This window comes from Pseudorca crassidens, chromosome 9 (genome assembly GCF_039906515.1).
Source record: "Pseudorca crassidens isolate mPseCra1 chromosome 9, mPseCra1.hap1, whole genome shotgun sequence".
In the NCBI taxonomy this organism is placed as follows: Eukaryota; Metazoa; Chordata; class Mammalia; order Artiodactyla; family Delphinidae; genus Pseudorca; species Pseudorca crassidens.
Genome location: NC_090304.1, coordinates 52,102,926 through 52,121,069, shown reverse-complemented (window position 1 = coordinate 52,121,069; position 18,144 = coordinate 52,102,926). Strand labels below are relative to the sequence as shown.

At 47.7% G+C, this 18,144-nt stretch overlaps 1 protein-coding gene across 3 annotated transcripts in view; it reads left to right on the top strand.

Moving 5' to 3' along the window:
• FAM168A (family with sequence similarity 168 member A) overlaps positions 1-17,707 on the top strand; it is a 199,127-nt gene extending 181,420 nt beyond the window's left edge. For 2 of the 3 annotated variants that reach the window (XM_067750274.1, XM_067750275.1), the window contains 5 exons: positions 1,984-2,109; positions 8,675-8,817; positions 9,658-9,832; positions 11,146-11,276; positions 12,001-17,707. In XM_067750274.1, coding sequence (XP_067606375.1) covers positions 1,984-2,109; positions 8,675-8,817; positions 9,658-9,832; positions 11,146-11,258 — 557 coding nt within the window. In that variant the 3' untranslated portion in view covers positions 11,259-11,276; positions 12,001-17,707. The remainder of the gene's footprint in view (positions 1-1,983; positions 2,110-8,674; positions 8,818-9,657; positions 9,833-11,145; positions 11,277-12,000) is intronic. The other variant, XM_067750276.1, reaches the window with a different exon arrangement.
• The last annotated feature ends 437 nt before the right edge of the window (positions 17,708-18,144 follow it).

The following is an 18,144-nucleotide window of genomic DNA, read 5'->3' as shown; positions in this document are numbered from 1 at the left end:
CAAATTCTCAGCAGCCAAATTTAGGCCTCCTGCTCCCTGGTGGATTCCTGTGGGGTCTTGAGGGCCTGGGCTTGCTCTATCTGACTTCTCAGAGCTACATGTTTCACTTTTTAGGGAGTTGTTTTAGGTGGCCAGGGCTTTCCAGCCACGTGAAGTGGCAGATTCTAAATCTGAAGCTATCTTAATAAGATTTTTCAACACTAATTGGGTCCTTTATTAATTCCCACCACTCCACCCATCCCTGCCCCCCAGGAAAAGAAACCCATGATAATTGTTTAAATTGACTGCCCTCCTCCTGTGTTGTCTGCAGAGTCATGTTGTAATGTCCAGCAAAGGCCCTGGACTCTGCATTGGAATTCTGCTGGATCTCCATTTTCTTCTACCAGAATTCTCCTTTTAGTGTCACTTCCCTGCCCATGATTTCCTTCTCATTTCTCAGCATCCGCTGTATATATTGCGGGCCATTGATGCAAGCGCAGAGTCAGCCCAGAACAGCTGTACTTCTATCCTTGGTTCAGCAAAAACAGTAGAGTCTTTGACCTCCTCCTCTGACCCCAGTACTTCCATGACTGAAGGAACCAGAGGCATTTCCTGTTACCTGGACAGGCAGAGGAGTTTATGGAGATCTCTCTGGAGGTGGATTATCCTTGTCCTGATGGAATGAGAGGGTATAGGCAAACTTGCTTCTCATACCACCCTGTCTTACCTAGCCCCTTGTTAAAATGTTTCACGTATATCCAACTGTTGCCAATACTAATATACTTTAAAACACCCCATATCCATGTCTCCCAAGACCTCATCTGAGTGGAAAAGATACTGTTAAAATCATTCTTCAGCCACAAGTAGAAATTTGGGTCAAGAATATTTCTCCTCGGGAATTCCCTGGCGGTCCTGTGGTTAGGACTCCCCGCTTTCACTGCCAAGGGCCCGTGTTCAGTCCCTGGTCGGGGAACTTGGATCCCAAAAGCCGCGCGGTGTGGCCAAAAAAAAAAAAATTTTTTTCCCCTCTATTGTTTGAAAATATATCAAGGGAGATACGTAAAATGTTAGGCAATCCCTCCCCCCACCCCCTTTGAAACCCTATTTCCTCTCTCCTTCCCTACAGGACACATGAAGGTAAGTTTTTTGAGTCACTCCCCACTTCTATTCCATAGGAAACATCATCTTTAAATTTCTCAAGCTGAGCTTTGAGTCAGCCTGGGAAGTCTCTGCAGATTTCTTTCAAACTGAGCCTCATCTCTATTTCACACCTACCCCAAGTTTGACATTTGCTTTCTTAGTGGCCCAAAAGATCATCTCTAATTCATGAGGCGATATCTCAGGTGGAGCACCAGTAGCACCTCAGCAGGAGACATAAAAGGTGCAAGAGGTTTGTCTGGCCCTGGCTAGGTCTACAGGAGAAGAGGTTTGCAGGTAGTGTCCCGCTGGACAGCCTTGCCTTGTAAGCCACCGAAGCTCAGTCCCTTTAGAGGAGATGGCAGTCCAGCAAGGTTCATGTCATGTGGTTATTAGTATTTTGGGGTCGCTCTTTGAAAACAATTTGTTAAGTACACCTCCAGATGAGATTTCAGGCATAAAAAGGGGTACTCAGTTGATCTGGCCCAGTACATAGTCAAAGGCTCCGAGCTGCTACACGTTAACGAGCAGGTGGCTAAGGAGTATCCCAGAGTCTTAGGCTAGAATGTCAGGCAGTAGAAGGCAGTATTCATAAGCATTTTCATGGGTTTGGTAGTGGGTAGAAAATCCTGACTCCCCTACTTAGTATAAGCTTAGGTCTCCTCAGTTTCAAATCATTTAGAAGGTCACTTCAGCACTCCTCCCAACCACTCACCCATCTCAGAAAGCTGAACCATCCTGTGTGTCTGAACAGGGCCCCTTGGGTTATATGTTTCCGTCCAGCTCAAGATCCTTGCTTTTGTGTCTGTGATTGGTGGTGCCCACTTCTTATTTCTGCCTAATGCCATTCTTGTGTCTTCCCTTAAGCAACTCTGCTGATGAAACAGGCCTGGCCACAGAACTCGTCTTCCTGTGGCACTGAAGGCACCTTCCACCTCCCAGTGGACACCGGGACCGAGAACCGAACTTACCAAGCATCCTCTGCGGCTTTCAGTAAATACAGCCTGTCTCCTCCTTTCCTTGTTCCCCTTGGTTGGGACTGATTTGCCTCTTAGGAAGAAAGGAAAGGGAACTTTTAAAACTGACATTTATAGGACACTGTTTTAAGAGGTTCTCTCTCCTACCCACCAAAAAATTGGCCCTCCTCATATAGAAACGGTCATCCTCTTTGATCACACACCCTGCTTTGAGGAGACACAAAGCAGTGAGGGAGAGAGAAGGAAGTACTCACTTGGCCAATGAGTTTGATGAGGGAAGGACTGTTACTGCATTTCAAGGGAAGGACAGAGGGCACTTTAAAGTCTTGTGGACTTTTGGACAGAGGGGGTTCCTCCAACTAGCACAGGGTTTTTCAACCTCAGCACTGTGGACATGGGGAGCAGATAATTCTTGGTTGGGGGGGGGCTGTCCTGTGCATATCCCCGGGGGCAAAATTGCCCCCTGCTTGAGAAACACTGCCCTCGTGGAGGCTATACTGTGAGAGCAAGGTATGTGCAGGAAGTCCTCGTGAAGGTCGGAAACCATCTGGCCTGTCAGATTGGTCACTTCACTTGAGGCTCAGTAGAGTGACTGATGGTTTCACCTTCACATCTGATTTTTAACACAAAATGGCTCCACTGGGTGAAATGAGGACGAGTGTTTAGAAATGACTGAGTGGCATTTTGACTCTGTATGAGGAAAAGCTTCGTGCCTTGTTGCAGTTGTCCGAAAGAGGAGTGGCTGGCTTTGGATGTGGTGAGTGCCAGTCTCTTAAGTTGTGCCAGCAAGGGCTGCACAAGCCCTCGGAGGGATGTTGCAGACTAGGCCCGATGGTCTGGGGTTCAGTGAAGTGTTAACCTATTAAGTGAGTAAATTAGAAGAATACATTGTATTTTAAATTTTTCTTTAAAATGTTATTTTCTCCTTAGCTATCATCGCCCCTTCAGGTCAACATCAACTTACGTTTATACAACATAACTCTCACCTTTTGCAGAATATGTTTTCATGATCACCCTCTCATTTAATCTACACTATAGTCCTATTTGGGTGGATTTTTATTCCAGTTTGAAAGCTGAGGCTCAGAAAGGTAACATGCCCAATGCCATCCAACTGGTAAGCAGCGCGACTAGAAAAGTGTATCACCCAAGTTAAGTTTCTATTACTGACTTTTTTCCTTGAGATTAATTTTACTCTTATTTAAGAGAGGGATGATAGCAGTAGGGAATTTTTCCAGGTACCTATGCTATTATATATGTAAATGGGCATATACATGCATATTCTGTCTTATATCTGCACATATGGAGGTAGATGCATATAGACACACCTGCTGTAGTGTAGCAGAAAGAAGCCTGGAGTGGAAGACCAAAAGAGTTGGATTCTAGACTTGGTTCTGTGTAACCTTGGATAATTCATGTCTGTGCTTTGGACCTTGCTTTTTCCAAATGTAACATGAGTGGGTTGGACTAGGTCATCTTTAAGGTTCTCTCTAGCTATTAGGCTCCTGATTCTATCACCTTGGTGCTGTATACCCAATATCTTCCACTCTTTCAGGGGCCTCCTCTCTAGCTGCCCAGACCAGTAGTTGGCCAACTAGCCTTTGTTCACACATCTCCAGGTATGGAGTATTCATTCCCTCCAGAAGCAACCCTTTCCACAATAAGAAAGTCTGAGTATTAGAAGGCCTTGCCTTCCACTATGTTGACATCTTCCTAAAGTTCCACTGAAAAGTCCAGTAGCTATATCCCACTGTCCTCTCACAGGCTATCACAGTCCCTAGAAAGGGCCAAGATGTGCTCTCTTTCTTATAATCCGTAAATAGAGGTGGGATTGACTGGTCCTCCCATGTCCCACCAGAGTTCCTCCCAGCACACAGATTTTGTGGCTTCTAATACCACAGAAAACTCAGGGCACTTTGACAAATTCAATGTAATTTCACTAACACTTGCTAAGCCTGTTTGTAGTTAGGTCTTCCTTCTACTTATTCAGCACTCTTGTTCAGCTGCCAACAAGGAGACTGGGGGGTCAAGGCAAGAATCATACATAGAGCTTTGTCCAGACATATAAATCTGATAGTCAATAAACTGATCAGTCTAAAAGGCATCCTTCATGTGAGGATCAATGTGTTTGAAGGTGGTAGGGGCTCTACAACTGAAAAAGATTTATGACAGTGGAGAAGGATTGAAGAGAGGGCTGAAAAAGTTTTATCTTGCTAATGTATACACTCTCTTTATTACCCTATTTGATGGAGTCTAAAATTATGGTTAGCAACCTGAGAGAAAGAACAGGGTACCATAAACAAAGCCTCTTTCATAAGTCAGGGCTGGGACTGCTAGTGATCAAATTCCTTTTTCCTCTCACAATATTGCCTTTAATGAAATGAAGACACAGAGGCCAATATACCAAATGTCCAAGATTGGACTACAGAGACGTATAATTTCAGAAATGAGCTCTGCCCAGGGCATGGTAAGCCCTGAACTCTGGGCCCAGCCCCGCACTGATTTGCTGTGCAGTTTTGGGAAAGTTGGTGCTCCCTGGGGCTCTAGGTTCTTCATCTGAATTGCAGAGGATTGAATTCAAGTCTCTAATGTCCTTAAGGTATAGCATTCCAAAGTCCTAATTCTGTAACCTTCAGACGGAGGTAGAACTCTTTTCAGGAGACCCAGGCCCTGAGTGAGTGAGTTGAATCTAAGTTCATTTGAGCAAAATCAGTGAGTTTCTGTTTTGACTTGGTTTTGTTTCATTTTTGTTTGCATCAAATCCAACGGCTTTTTTTTTTTTAAACTTAGGTGCATAAAGTAATAAACCCTGAATTTTGTGATACCCAAGGTAGCCCAGGCTACAGCCCCAGGGGAATTTCCAGTGATCCTCAGGGGTATGGACAGGACCATCAGTCAGTTGTGGAATGTCCTTTGCAATGATTTTCTAATAGAAGTCCCACTGAAATGCTCAGAACGTAGAATATCAGCACTAGAAAGTTCCTCTGATATTATCTAGTCCAGTGAAGGTATTCCTTGAGAGAAGAATTGACGTGAATTGCTGACAGAGCCCAGGACTGGGACCACTGTAGTCAGAGGAGGGAACATTGAGTCCTGGGTCCTCGTGAGCCTTCGCTCATTTGCTCGCGTCTCATCTGTGAAACGTTTGCATTGATCTTGATGATCTCTAAGGTCTTTTCTAGCTCTGCAGTTCTGCTTCTCCCTTCTCAACCTGTCTGGACAAATAGGCAAGGCCTTCTTCTCCAGCATCATCTTTTCGGCCACCCAGTGTGTTTTGGCTACTGATTTGTATTTTGAGTTTGTGTGTGTCTCATTTCATAACATGAAGAAAGGATACATTTGTAGACAAGGTTATTCTTGGATGTGGAAACCAAATTCTACTGCAGTCTCTTGGAACCTTTTGATTTTCCTCAGAGGGATAATCTCAACACTTTGTAAGATGGTTGTCCTTGTGACAGAGAGGGTTAGTGCAGGCTTCCTCAGAGGATAAAACTTCAGCACACATTCTCTGGCAGCATAAAGGAAAGTCACCAGCACTGTTGGCCTGTTATCTTTAAAGAATCTTAAAATCATGGCATTTTAAACCATCAAATTTTAGAATCTTAGAATCCTGGAGTCTGTGTTCCAAGCTGGATCACACCATAAAAGTCATACTAGTTTAACCTCCTATGTACTGTCATCTTTCAGACCAGTCTCTGCTTGTATACCCCCTAGAACAGGAAGCTTACTATCTCTCTATACAGTGAAAGAGAAAAGAATAATAGCTAATCTTTATGAACTGCTTTTAATGTGTCAGGCATTCTTTTAAGGGCTTTGCACTTATTAGTTAATGTATTCATCACAGTAACCGTATGAAGTAAGTGCTATTATTATCCCCATTTTATAGATGAGGAGACAGATGTATTCTACAGCTGTTAAGTAGGAGGGCTGGGGTTTGGACCCAGGCAGTCAGTCTGGCTCCAGACTACTTATAATCACAAGCCTGTGCTGTGTAGCTTTCAGAGACAGGCATCTTAGGATTCAGGGGTGTCCTGCCCTCCTGCATGGAAGAGAGGTGCTCTCCACTCTGGCAGGACTCCCCATAACCTGTTTTATTCCTTTAAATCAGAAGGTATCAGGCTTTTCCTGTAAAGGCCAGATAATAAATATCTTAGGCTTTTGGGGCCTTATGCTGTCTGCCATAACTACCATTCTACCAGTAAAGCAGCCATAGTCAGTATGTAAATGAACGGGCATGGCTGTGTTACAGTAAAATTTGATTTACCAAAACAAGCTACAGTCACACACAAAATTGTAGTTTGCATGTTTTAAATGTGAATAGGATGAATAAAAGATCCTGTGGTAAACAAATTTGGAAATAGTATCCTGCATATCCCTATCTTGGAGATTCACAGTTCATCCTGTCATTTTAAAACTTCTCAGTGTCATGGAATAAAACCTATTTTCTCTCTTAAAAACCTATTTTCTCTCAGTGTCATGGAATAAAACCTATTTTCTCTCTCCCCCCCCCCTTCCCCCTTCCCTCCCACCTTCTCCTTGTCCTTTTTTTTTTGGCGGGGGGCAGGGGTGGCAAAATAACACTTAGGATCCCTTGTATACTCTTGGGACACACCCATCTTGAGAATCCCCTTTGTTTTACAGACAAGTAAACTGTGTCTCCAAGGTGAAGTACACCTCAAATAGCTCCTTCTAGATGTCTGCAAACCTAGACTCCCTGTCTTCCCCACAGTATCTGTTTCTCCTCCTGTGACCACATTTCATGATTAGCTGCACAATCTAGAAACTTGGAGGAACCTGCTCTAGACTTTTTCCTCAACTGACTCGTACCTCCACTTCCAGTTAGTTTCTAGTTCTTATCAGTGCTATCTTCTCATTAATGTATTTTTCCAGCCCCATTGCTACTTATTTCCCAAGCATATTTGACCACAAAATCAGTTTCTCCAGTTTCTCATGGAACAAACTGTGGGTCTGCAGGTGGAAAGATAAATGACATGATTCCAGGGGAGAGGGCAGGACAGCTTTTCGGTGGTGCCTTGGGTGGTGACTAAATAACAGCTCTCATACCCTCCTGAGTAGCTCATCAGGGGCAGGGGGTCACCATGCCAAAGCTGTGGTGTGACTTGAGAGAGATTTGTGACTGTGTGGCAGCTTGCTTTAACTTGGGGTTAGGGTAGAAGAGACCCAGGGTCTTCAGAAAAATGGGATTTTAGTTCAGGAAGAGGTCTTCATTCTTAGCCTTCTAATTTTACAAAATAGGAAACTAAGGCCCAGAGACTTGCCAGTAGTCACAGCAGATTGGAGGAAATCCTGGCCTGAAGCCTGGACCTCTTCTCTTCCAGTAAAGCACCCTTTTCACTCTGGCCCCAGTCCCTTCTTGTAAAAACAGCCCCATGTTACTGAAAGGGTCCTTGGTGAGCATCTTGTAGGAGAAAGACCTGAGGCCAAGAGAGGTTCAGTGATGTGTCAGCCAGACCAAGCCAGGACAGGGACAGGGAAGAAGCCCCAGCAGCACCCCATTGGACATCCAGAGCCAGGATCCCTTGGCACTGTCCCTTCAACTCAGAAAGAAGGTGGTGTTCCTAAAAAGACTTGCTCTTTCTGAACCCCAGGATCCCCTAGTACAGAGTAAGAGAGTGGGGGCTACTTGATGATCACTTGGGTTCCAAAGAATCATTCCATTTTGTGATTCTCTAAGGACACAGTCTTGTTCCTGAGTGATTCATGTTTCAGGTTTTTCCTGCGAACTTAGGATCTGACTCTCTTTTCCAGAAAATTCAAAGGCAGCACAATTTGTTTGAATGGCTGATTGTGAGCTTCCTGGGGCCTGACTTCTCAGCCCCTACCCAGCTTCAGTCCACCCTGCTGACCCCACATGGCCTGGGTTCCAGGTCGATGTGAACCTTTTTGATCCTTGACTTCAGTCTTTCAGACAGTGGTGGCCCTCCCCCAAACCCCAGGAGGGGAGGAAAGGCCAGCTGTGTAGAGCAAAGTTTTTCAGCATCCCAGAAGATGAGGGTCTCTGAATGGGGTTTTCAGTGGGGTTTCCACCTTAAAACTTGGCAGGGAAGAAGGGGAACATGGTGGAGGGCAGTCCAAAAAGGGAGAGAGATAAAAGGAGAAAAAGAGAGAATACAGGAGAAAGCAAGACAGAAGCAGCAGCAGAGGATGCCCTGAGGTGCTGAGTACGGAGACAGAAAAGCAAGAAGAGAGAGTGCAGTATAGAGCGAGCAGGTTGAGGGTCTCCCGTCCATGCACACCTGCCTGTCTCATGGCACATGGCTCAGAGTCCCAGACTGTTTGAGCTGCAAGGGTCCCTTAAGAGATCATCTGGTCCCAGCCTCTTATTTTATAGATCAGAGCCCTGAGACAGAGAAATAAAAGATGCCACACATGCAGCCACTGAGGGAGCTGCCTCTGGGGCCCGGGCTCTCTGGGTGGAGCCCTGTTCTCTGTCTGTTCTCATCTGTGTTTCCAGCCTGGATTCAGCCCATGTTTGTCTGGGGAGTCGTTGACTGGGACCTGCTGCCTTCCAGCGATGCTGTTCTGCCAACTAATTGAAAGTCTCTCTTATTGCCTTGGTACAGGATATACTGCGGGGACACCATACAAGGTCCCACCGACCCAGAGTAATACTGCTCCACCCCCCTACTCCCCATCACCCAACCCCTATCAGACGGCCATGTATCCCATCAGAAGTGCCTACCCCCAGCAGAATCTGTATGCCCAGGTAGGTACATGTAGAAGCCCGGGACCACTTCTTCTGCAGGTAGAGGAGCCACCAGCCTGGGTAGGGTGGAGGGGGGTGAAGAAGAGAGTTCGTGGCTCTGATGAGCTGTCGCTGTTGTGTCATTAAAACAATAACCTTGCAGTCTACACACTCCCCCAGTCTACCTCAGTCCACAGTCTGAGGCTCTTGTTACTATTTAGCAAAAACATTTGAGAAGCTCTGGATTAAGATGATCCAGGACGCCCTGTCTACTCTGCCCAAAGGTCAGCAGATCTGTGGGGCTGTGACAGCACAAAGCAGTCATGTGATCCAGGCAGTGGGATGTCACCTCAGACCATTGTCTCCATCTTCAACCTTTTTTGCCTCCAGGGAAATAGATAGTAAGAGACATTTGGAGAAGTGCTCTGCATTTATGACATTTTTCCAGTACGTAGAATGGCAGCATTCACACCAGTATGATACTCCCACCAGTACTCCCTCATGTGTGCACATGCACAGTGCTCTGAAGTTCACCAGCCTCGTCCACAGCCCTCTTCACTCACTGATCGTGGTCCCTACCTTTGTATTTTAAGCAGTCTAAGAAGAAGCACATTGCAATAAGATAAACATAGTAGATCATCATAGCAGCCCTAGGAGCGAGGCAGGACAGGGTTCAAGCCTTATTTTTCAGACCAGAAGCTGAGCCCAGCACTGAACTGTCCACAGCCACGTAGAAGACAGAAGCAGAGCCCCAGACCTTGTGTCCCTGGGCCAGAGCTTCTCTGACCCCATCCCTTAGGGTTTGGGACAGGCTCCCCTCCTCTCCAGAAGCCTGTGTGACCTCAGCCTTTTTTCCCCCAGGGAGCCTACTACACACAGCCGGTGTATGCTGCCCAGCCCCATGTCATCCACCACACCACGGTCGTCCAGCCCAACAGCATTCCCTCTGCCATCTACCCGGCGCCTGTCGCTGCTCCCAGGACCAATGGTGTGGCCATGGGCATGGTGGCCGGCACCACCATGGCGATGTCAGCAGGTAAGGGCAACATCTGTGTTGGTGTCCATCCCCTTCCTCCAAGAACTCATGACAGTGGAGAACACAGTCATGGAATCGATTGTAGCAAAGCATGAAGAATTCTATGCCTGGGGGTTCTAGGAACACAGAGGAGGACCCTCTAACTCTGTCCACAGGGATGGGGAAGATTTCACCAAGGAGGACTTATTGAGCTAGGCCTTAAAGGGTGAACAGAGGCTAACCAGAGAGACGAAAAAGGGAAGGGCAGTCCAGGGGTAAAAAACATGGGTAAAGCACATTCACAGAATGGAAATGGTCTAAATCACTTAGAAAATAGGGGCATGGAGTTGGAAGGGTGGCTGGAATAGTTGTCAGAGATAAAGTGGTGGAGAGTCTTGAATACCTTTAGGTAACGGGGAGATAGAAAGGGGTTTAAGCAGAGGAGAGATGGAGTTTGGTTTAATCATTCTCTCTGGCTGCAAGGTGGAGGCAGGCTTAGCCAGGGCGAAGCTCTGGTTTAGAGGAGACATGATGATGCTAGGACTCTGGTAGCAGCAGGGTTCCACAAAGGAGGGCATAGGGCAATGTTATTTAGCAGGCAGGAGCTTAAGGACCTGTCCAATAATTAATTGTGAGGCTTAGGAGAAGCAGGAGTCCAAGAGGACCCCTTCTCCATTTCTGGCTTACTCCAGAAACCCTGCCCTTTTGGAACCTTGAGAATGGGGGCAGGGAGAGATGCCAGAGGAAGAGCAGGTTTAGGGAAGTCTTTGGATGAACTGGCATTAAAAAGAAAGGCATGAGAAGAAAAGAGGGCTCTGAATAACCTTTAGAGACCCAACTTTCAAAGAATCAGCTAGGTCACCTTCTGGGGGAAGAGAGTATGAGGGGTTGAGTGGACAGGAGGTGGGAGTTGGGATTTTATTCTGCCCCCTAATGTAGGCGTTGTTGAGGCCTCTTACTCCCCAGATCAGGTCAGCAAGCTATTGAATGTCTGCTGGGTGCCAGCCTTGTTGGTTGGGTCCTGGGGACCACATACTGATAGATCAGACCAGAACCCTACCCGTAGGAACAACTAGGTTAGTGGGAACACAACGATGTGAACCAGCGATCACCACTCAGTGTGATGTTGGTGCAGTGAGGGGAGCATACAAAGAAGGGTGAAAGGAGGCCACTGAAGATGAGTGAGTGACTGTCCTGGAGCATGAGGAACGCTTCCCCTGGCAAGATGCGGAAGGGTGGGCAGCAGCTGTGTGAAAGGCTGTGGCTTCATCCTTTTCATCCCAGCGCTCTGGGACGGCCTCATCAGGTTTCCTCTTCTCTCTCTGGATGCTCAGGTACCCTGCTGACTGCACCCCAGCACACCGCGATTGGGGCACACCCTGTCTCCATGCCAGCATACAGGGCCCAAGGGACCCCTGCGTACAGCTATGTGCCCCCGCACTGGTAAAGCCTGCATCCCATCCAAGTGAGTGGGGCCCAGGGTGGGAGAGGTAGGAGGGTGACAAAACAGAATTGTTTCAAAGCCCCTGTCTTGGTCTGAAGCACAGGTGTCGGCAAGGGGCAGGTGACAGTTACCAGTTACTTTCCTGCTCCAGGTTCAGTAATATCACTCTTAATAATAGCTGTAACTTTATATATATTCTAGATACTTAACGTATGCTCTCTCATGATCATCACAGTAGCTCTGTGAAATAAGGATCATTAGCTCTATTTTACAGATAAATACATAGTTCAACGTCACTTAACCAGTAAAAACTGGGACTTGAACTCCAATCCTCTAGTACTAAATTCTGTGCTCTTTACCATACCGTCTTCAGGCGTCTTCTACCTGTGGGCCCCAGTCTTCCAATGGACTTTTACCTCAGTCAGATGTTGGCTCTGACTGGGGCCAGGCAGAAACCCTGGGCCATCCCCACCACCAGATTCCTTGCTGCCCTCTGCAGCTGCTGAGGCAGTGCCAGTGAACTGCAGGGCTCCAGGGATTCGAAAATCCTCTGCCCTACTTCCTCATCTCCCCCGCCCTCCTCCTCCAGGAGCTCTTGGCACTGGACGGGAAACAGGCAGCTCCACTGGGAAGGCACAGAGGGCTCCATTTAGGGCTCCCAGCATGAGGGGAGGGGGTCCAGTAGCTTCCTGAAGTGGCCTCAGGGATATCACTGTCACTAACGGTCTTCCCCTTCCTCCCCCAGATCTGGAGTCACACATTGTATGCAACTACTCAAGTCTTACACAGGTGCTGGAGCAGCTCCCTAGCAGCACCACCTCTATTTGCAAGAAGAGACAACGGAAGTGCAAGGGTCACTTTATGCATCTTTAACGGTTTTGGTTTTTATTTTCGGTTTTTGTAAAAGCTGCTTTTTCTAATCTCCTGCCTCTCCCCACTGTCCCCCTTTTAGCCAGTGCCCTTCCAGCTCTAGCCCTCCTCCTACCTGACTAGGCACATCCTCTCTGCTCTTCTTTTCTTCCCCAAGAATCCAGTCCCGGGAGCCTAGTCTAGCAGCAGTCAGAGAGTGGGGTCTGTTGCAGTGGTTCAGCTGAAGGCGCAATTTCCTTTGAAGAGCATGAGACATGTGATCCTCAGGTCCAGGGTAGGAACTCAGAGCTGTTGAGCAGGCCACATCTCTGGGGGATTGTTTCTTCTTTGATTTTCCTCAAGCAGGATTAGTTTAAGACATTACCATGTCCTGACACAAATGAAATCTCTTCTGAGAACCATCGCAACAGACCAAGAACAAAACCACCTGATTAGGTAGGAGTGTTCATAGCAGCTTAATAATACCCCAGATCAGAACCTGGGAAAACCAGATTCTTTCTTTGGGAGAACTTGGGGGAGGGTGGGGGGAGGGAGGGCACTATGGAAAGGAAGAGGGAAGAGGGTCGAGAGGCGCTTGCCTGCTGGCTTTGGTTGGTAAGGTCTCTGGCCAAGTTGTCTGGGCCTGGACCCTCTAACTTGCACAGTGATGTTAACTGACTTGGCACTTCCTCAGAAGGTGATTTTGACCTCAGACCTACCAAGCAGCTGCAGGGTGGTGGGATCCCAGCCTCCCAAAGCCTTGGAAGGCCAGGTGCCCTGTGTAATCCAGACCTTGGCCCCTGGGCCCTCATGGATCCACTCTGATGAGGAGCTTGCTCCTGATTAGAGTGGAAACCTATGGCATTTCTCTCCCTTCCCTTTGCCCTTCCCACTGCCAGGGCTCACCTGTCTGTCCATGGCGCTGGCAGACAGGCCAAGTTCTTGGTTACCTTGTGCCATTCATGGCCACAGTGAAGGAACCACATTCCAGGCGGGTGCTGGCAGCTCTGAAGGTCAGGATAGTGAAGGAAAAGCAATAGCAATAAACACTTCATAGACTCATGGAACTGAAGGGACCTTAGCAACCATCTCATCCATTCCCCTGTTTGACAGATGAGGAAGCTGAGGCCCAGAGAAGCGGAAAGGACTTCCCTAGACCTTGCAGTAAATCAGCATTAAATGCAGCCTTCCTGCCTGGGGCATGTTGCCCATGAAAATTTACCTAGGGATGGATTGGCTTGGTTTTGTAAAAATGAAGTCAGCAGTGCCCACACTTGGTGAGCTCGGGAACAGTCTCTGGGCTTTTGTTTCTGCTCTTTCCCTCCATGGATTCCAAAGGCGGGGATTGAAGACTGGGCAGAGGTGACATGGGGGCAGATGGCAGGAACAGAAATTGCAAATGAAGAAATAGCATTTGGAAATTCTGTGAAGACATCTGGAACTCTCATCCTATACCTGACTCCAGCCCTAGGGATGGCTGAAAAGGAGTCCATGCTTTTAAGACAGTAGCCCCTCATCCTGAGAGGAGAGGAGGAGGAGACGCGGGCTCTCCTGGGAGAAGAGGGACGCACTGGTCTCAGCCAGGAGCCCGGTGGTCTAGCACTGTCCCCCTGCTCCCAGCACTTGGCTGGGCCAGCAGCCCCTTTGGGGATGCGGGGAGAGGAACATTTTACTGTACAGAATGGAATCATTGATAACATTTATAACTTTTAAATAACTCTCTTCATTTTAAATTCATGCATACTTGGACATAATCCCTACCCCTACCTGCCGTGTCTCCCTAAAGGAGGAGAAAATCAGGAAGCCCTTGGGCCAGAAGGACCTCAGAGGCTATCTGGCTGTTCCCAGGAGGGCAAAGCCCAGCAGCATCCTCAACCCAGAGCCAGGAGTTGAGGGCCCACCTTCTTGGCTTTCCAGGGAAATGCAGCACTGGTAAGGAGAAGCCCAGCTGTCTGAAATTAAATGGTCTGTTCTGGGGTGCTGAAGAGGTTTCATTTTAAAACAATAGGAAGTTTTCCAGTGTTAATCCATTTTTTGCAAATACCTCCTCCTACTCTCTGGTTTTCTAAGGGTGGGTGAAGGTTGTTTTAGATTATGTCATACATGTTTAGAAAATGCCAAAATAATAATAATGATTATAATAATAATAGGAAACCTTTGCATTTGTCAGGTGCCTCATAGACTTCAGAGCACTTCGCAGCCTTTAATTTACTGGCCCTGAGAGCAAGGGTCAGAGTTATTACACCCATTTGACAAATGAGAAAACTGGTTCTAAAAGGAAAGGGAACTTGCCCAAAGTGAGCAGAATGCTGGTATCCTGACAAGCTTCCCTGAACCCTGCTGCCTCCAGATGGGCTAGGGTAGGACCACAGAGAGAAGGAAAAAGGGAGGAGATCTAGGAATGACCTTTTTACTTTTGTTCATTCTATACCAGTAAGTAAAAACTAACATCTAGTACCTCGCAGTTCACAAAGCAGCTTCATATCCATCATCTGGTTTAACCCTGTGAAATAGATTATTCTCTCATTTGATCCATGAGGAAACTGAGACTTGGAAAAGCAAAGTGACTTGCTCATAAGTGGCAGAGCCATTTGAATCCCAGCCTGCTGCCTCTGTCCCTGCAGTCTGAATCCACACACGGCTCATGGACAGAAACATCAATGCTCAGTACCCTCTCTTAGCCCTAGTATGTAATTCAAGATCAAAGACAGGCCCCAAGGCAAAAACAAGGTGTGAAAATGCTGTGGTCTGGAAGAGCCCAGGCCCAGTGCCCCTTTTTCAGCCTGAGCCACTGGAGTCCCAGTTCAGCTGGCCTCACCCTTTTGCTTTGACAGAGATCCACAAGCCTGGCCAAGCTTGGGGAGTCATTGCAGAGGGACTGAGCCCAGGAGAACAGGGGCAGTAGTGTGCCTGTGGTAGGATGAGAGCACACCTGGTAGGATCACAGGCGTCTGTTGGGAGGTACCATGGGTGTTATCCAAAGATACTGGATGGCCCAGTGGTCAAGCTGGACAGAGGTCAGAGCTGGAAGGGCCCTGCCATTGTAGGAAGGCCAGCGAGCCAGAAAGGACAAGGGGTGTGCCTACATACATAGCAAGCTGCAGCGTGGCACCAGCAAAGCCCTCTCCACCCCGCTCCACTGCCTCTCCCTAGTACCACAGGCTTGGTGGCCAGGGTCAGGGGTACAGGTGGTTCCAGTCACCAGCCAACCCTCTTGGCTTCTGCCACTTCTACCTGGCTCCTCCTCATTAGGCTGGGGTCTAGGAAGCTGGAGTCTGGAGTGCCCCCAAGTGGTTAAGAGCCTGGAATTTATTTTTCTGCCACGTTTTGGAAAAATGTATTTAATTTCTTCCCCATGAGACAGGGCAGTTGCTGCTGTTCCTCTTTCTCTCCTGGCAGTGACCCAAAAGTACGTATCCCATTCCTATATCTTGAAAAAGGACACTCGCACCTGTCCAGAGTTTTCTGTCTGTGTACAAAGTACTTCAACATTGATTGCCAAAAATCCCCATTTTGTAGATGGAAAAACTAAGTCTCAGAAGGCTTAAGAGACTTGCCAAAGGTCACACAGCTCATAAGAGAAAGAGCCAAGATTTGAACTGTTTAAATCCTCTGCTTTCTGCTGGCACCTGCTGGGTCTGGGTGGCAGGCATGCAGAAGGGATGGGCTACCTATCTGCCCCCAAACAGAGGAAGACCCCACGGAAACCTGGGGAGCTCAATCCTGCCAACTGAGCAGATTTTTATGAGGAGCCCTGGGAACCCAGAGGCATATCCAGATGGTAGCACCCAGAGGATGAGAATTTGCAAGAAAAGGCTTAACTTGAGCAAAACATTTTGGGGTCATGAGGTTTAGGACTGAAGACATGTTCAAGGGCAGCCCCAGGCACCTGTCCGTTGAAAGACCCATGTCCCTGGGAAGCCTGCGTACCCTTAACTTTCTGACCCTGGAGAGCCTGCCCACTGTCCAGACCTGGCGAGTTGGCACTTCCAGGGGACCTGGTGTAGCCCTGAATGGCCAAAAGCACATCTGACTTAAGTCTCTGGGCCTGTTTTTCCCCTGGGTGAGGACCAGGATCTAGAGAGACACTGTGCAGTCCTTTCTCCTTATCCCAACTCTGACCCTTGGGCACCCAAAGTGTTCCAAGTTTGAGGTATCCCACTCCCAGAGATCTGGGAGTGCTTCTTCGGAGAGGCTGGCTTTGTTCTGAGTAGGCTTCAGAAATGAATCACATGGAGCATAAAAGTAGTGCAGATCCTCTGATCACCAAGTTCTGGTGTCCTCACTGTACAGACAGGACTCTGGCTGAGTCAGGCCTGGAGCCCTGCATATCAGATCCTCAGCTCTGCTCTGTGGCCAGAGAGGGAGGGCCTAGATGGCATGGGTCTTGGAGCGCTCTTGGCCCCAGCACTGTGGTTGAAGCAGTCATTTAGATGTCACCATGGCATTTTCTCCTCAATTGCTGTTGAGTGAAAGTATGTGGAAGCTCTGCTTTTCCATCCTGTACTCCACATCACTATAGGATATGTGGTCCCCAGCTGCTTGCCAAGCTTGGGAATGCGGAGGGGGCAGGTGAGGAGGCTCCATACTCGTGTCCAGCCCCAGGGGAATCCAAAAGCAGGATCACAGCAGAGGAGACCCAGCCAGGCTAACATCTAATTCCACACCTGAGCCTCTGAGAGCTCAGCCTACTATGGGTGTGCCAGGCTGGTGGCAGGATTTGTCCTTTACTTGTCCATGTTCCCTTCTCCTAGACAACTTGTTTCTGAAATTAGGCATTACGTGGTTCTAGGGCCCGGCCTTTAAAATTCCTGACAGGCCAGTTTCAACATTCCATAACCAACCTCGCCTGAGCCAGACTTGGGTCTCACTCCCTCACTTTCTCCAATGGGTATTTTCTATCTTGCATGCTGTTGAGTCCAGCCCAGTGGCTAGGTGATTGGGGTTGGTTGTCACAGAGCCAGACAGGGAAACTAGAACTCTTGCTTCCCTGTGGCTGCATGCGTAGTCCCTGGGTATTCTTGCTGTGGCAGTGAGGCCCTGTACCCAGTCCAGCTCCTGGTAGAGGGGGTATTTTCCTTTCTGAGGAGAACAGATATAACAGCCTTGCTGATAAGTACCAGCCCATAGGACTCAAATGGGTGAAGTCATCTTTGGGCCTGACCCCAGCAAGACCAGCATCTCCAGGCTCCAGCCTTCCTCCTCATGCCTGAGAGTCAGGGAAAGAGTGGGACTGCCCAAAGACCACCTTCTTGGGTCAGCCAGAGTATCTGGATCTGTGGTGGGACTCCAGCTCTTCCTTACCCAAGGGGATGTAAGGCCAGGCCTCTAGCAATGTGGAGTTGTCTGTAGTGACCTTTAAAGGCCCAAGGGCCTGTTCCCATCTCCTGACTAAAAGGTATCTTCATCCCTGTTCATGTCACACGACAGAGAAAACTTGTTCTCGTGACATGTACCATCCCTGTGAGAGAGCGTTGTATATGATTTTGTATTTTTTAATTCATTTTAACCTACAGGTTGGAATCTAATTTTTAAATTTTATTGGAACTCACATTTTAAAAAGAAAAACATTTAAAATAATAATAATAAACCTTTGACCAGTGTCTTCCAAGTAGTTTGATCAAAGAACTTATAGGTGTTTTCAAAACACAGCCTGGAGTGTAAAGATTGGAAAGCCCCATGGCCTCGCTTGTGTGTATGAAGTGTAAATCTGGTTTCGTTTTGTTGTTTTGGATTCTTTTGGGTTTTTGTTTCGTTTTGTTTTGAAGATCAGATAGTGATCACTCTGAAAGATTGAAGCCAAGAATTTGTAACTATGATATTTACTGTAAGCTGTAGAACATTCAATAACTATTAAAAAAATTTCCAAAAAAAGTCTGGGGTGACCAGACTGGTGGTTCTTGGGGGAGGGGGACACAGACACCTCCTGGGCCAGTGAGAGTCCCCTGGGTTTCTTCCCAAGTTGATCCTAAACTTGTTTTCACCAGTCAGGTAACACCTACGCTGCATCTCCGGGGAGGCCCTGGGACTCACAGTTGGG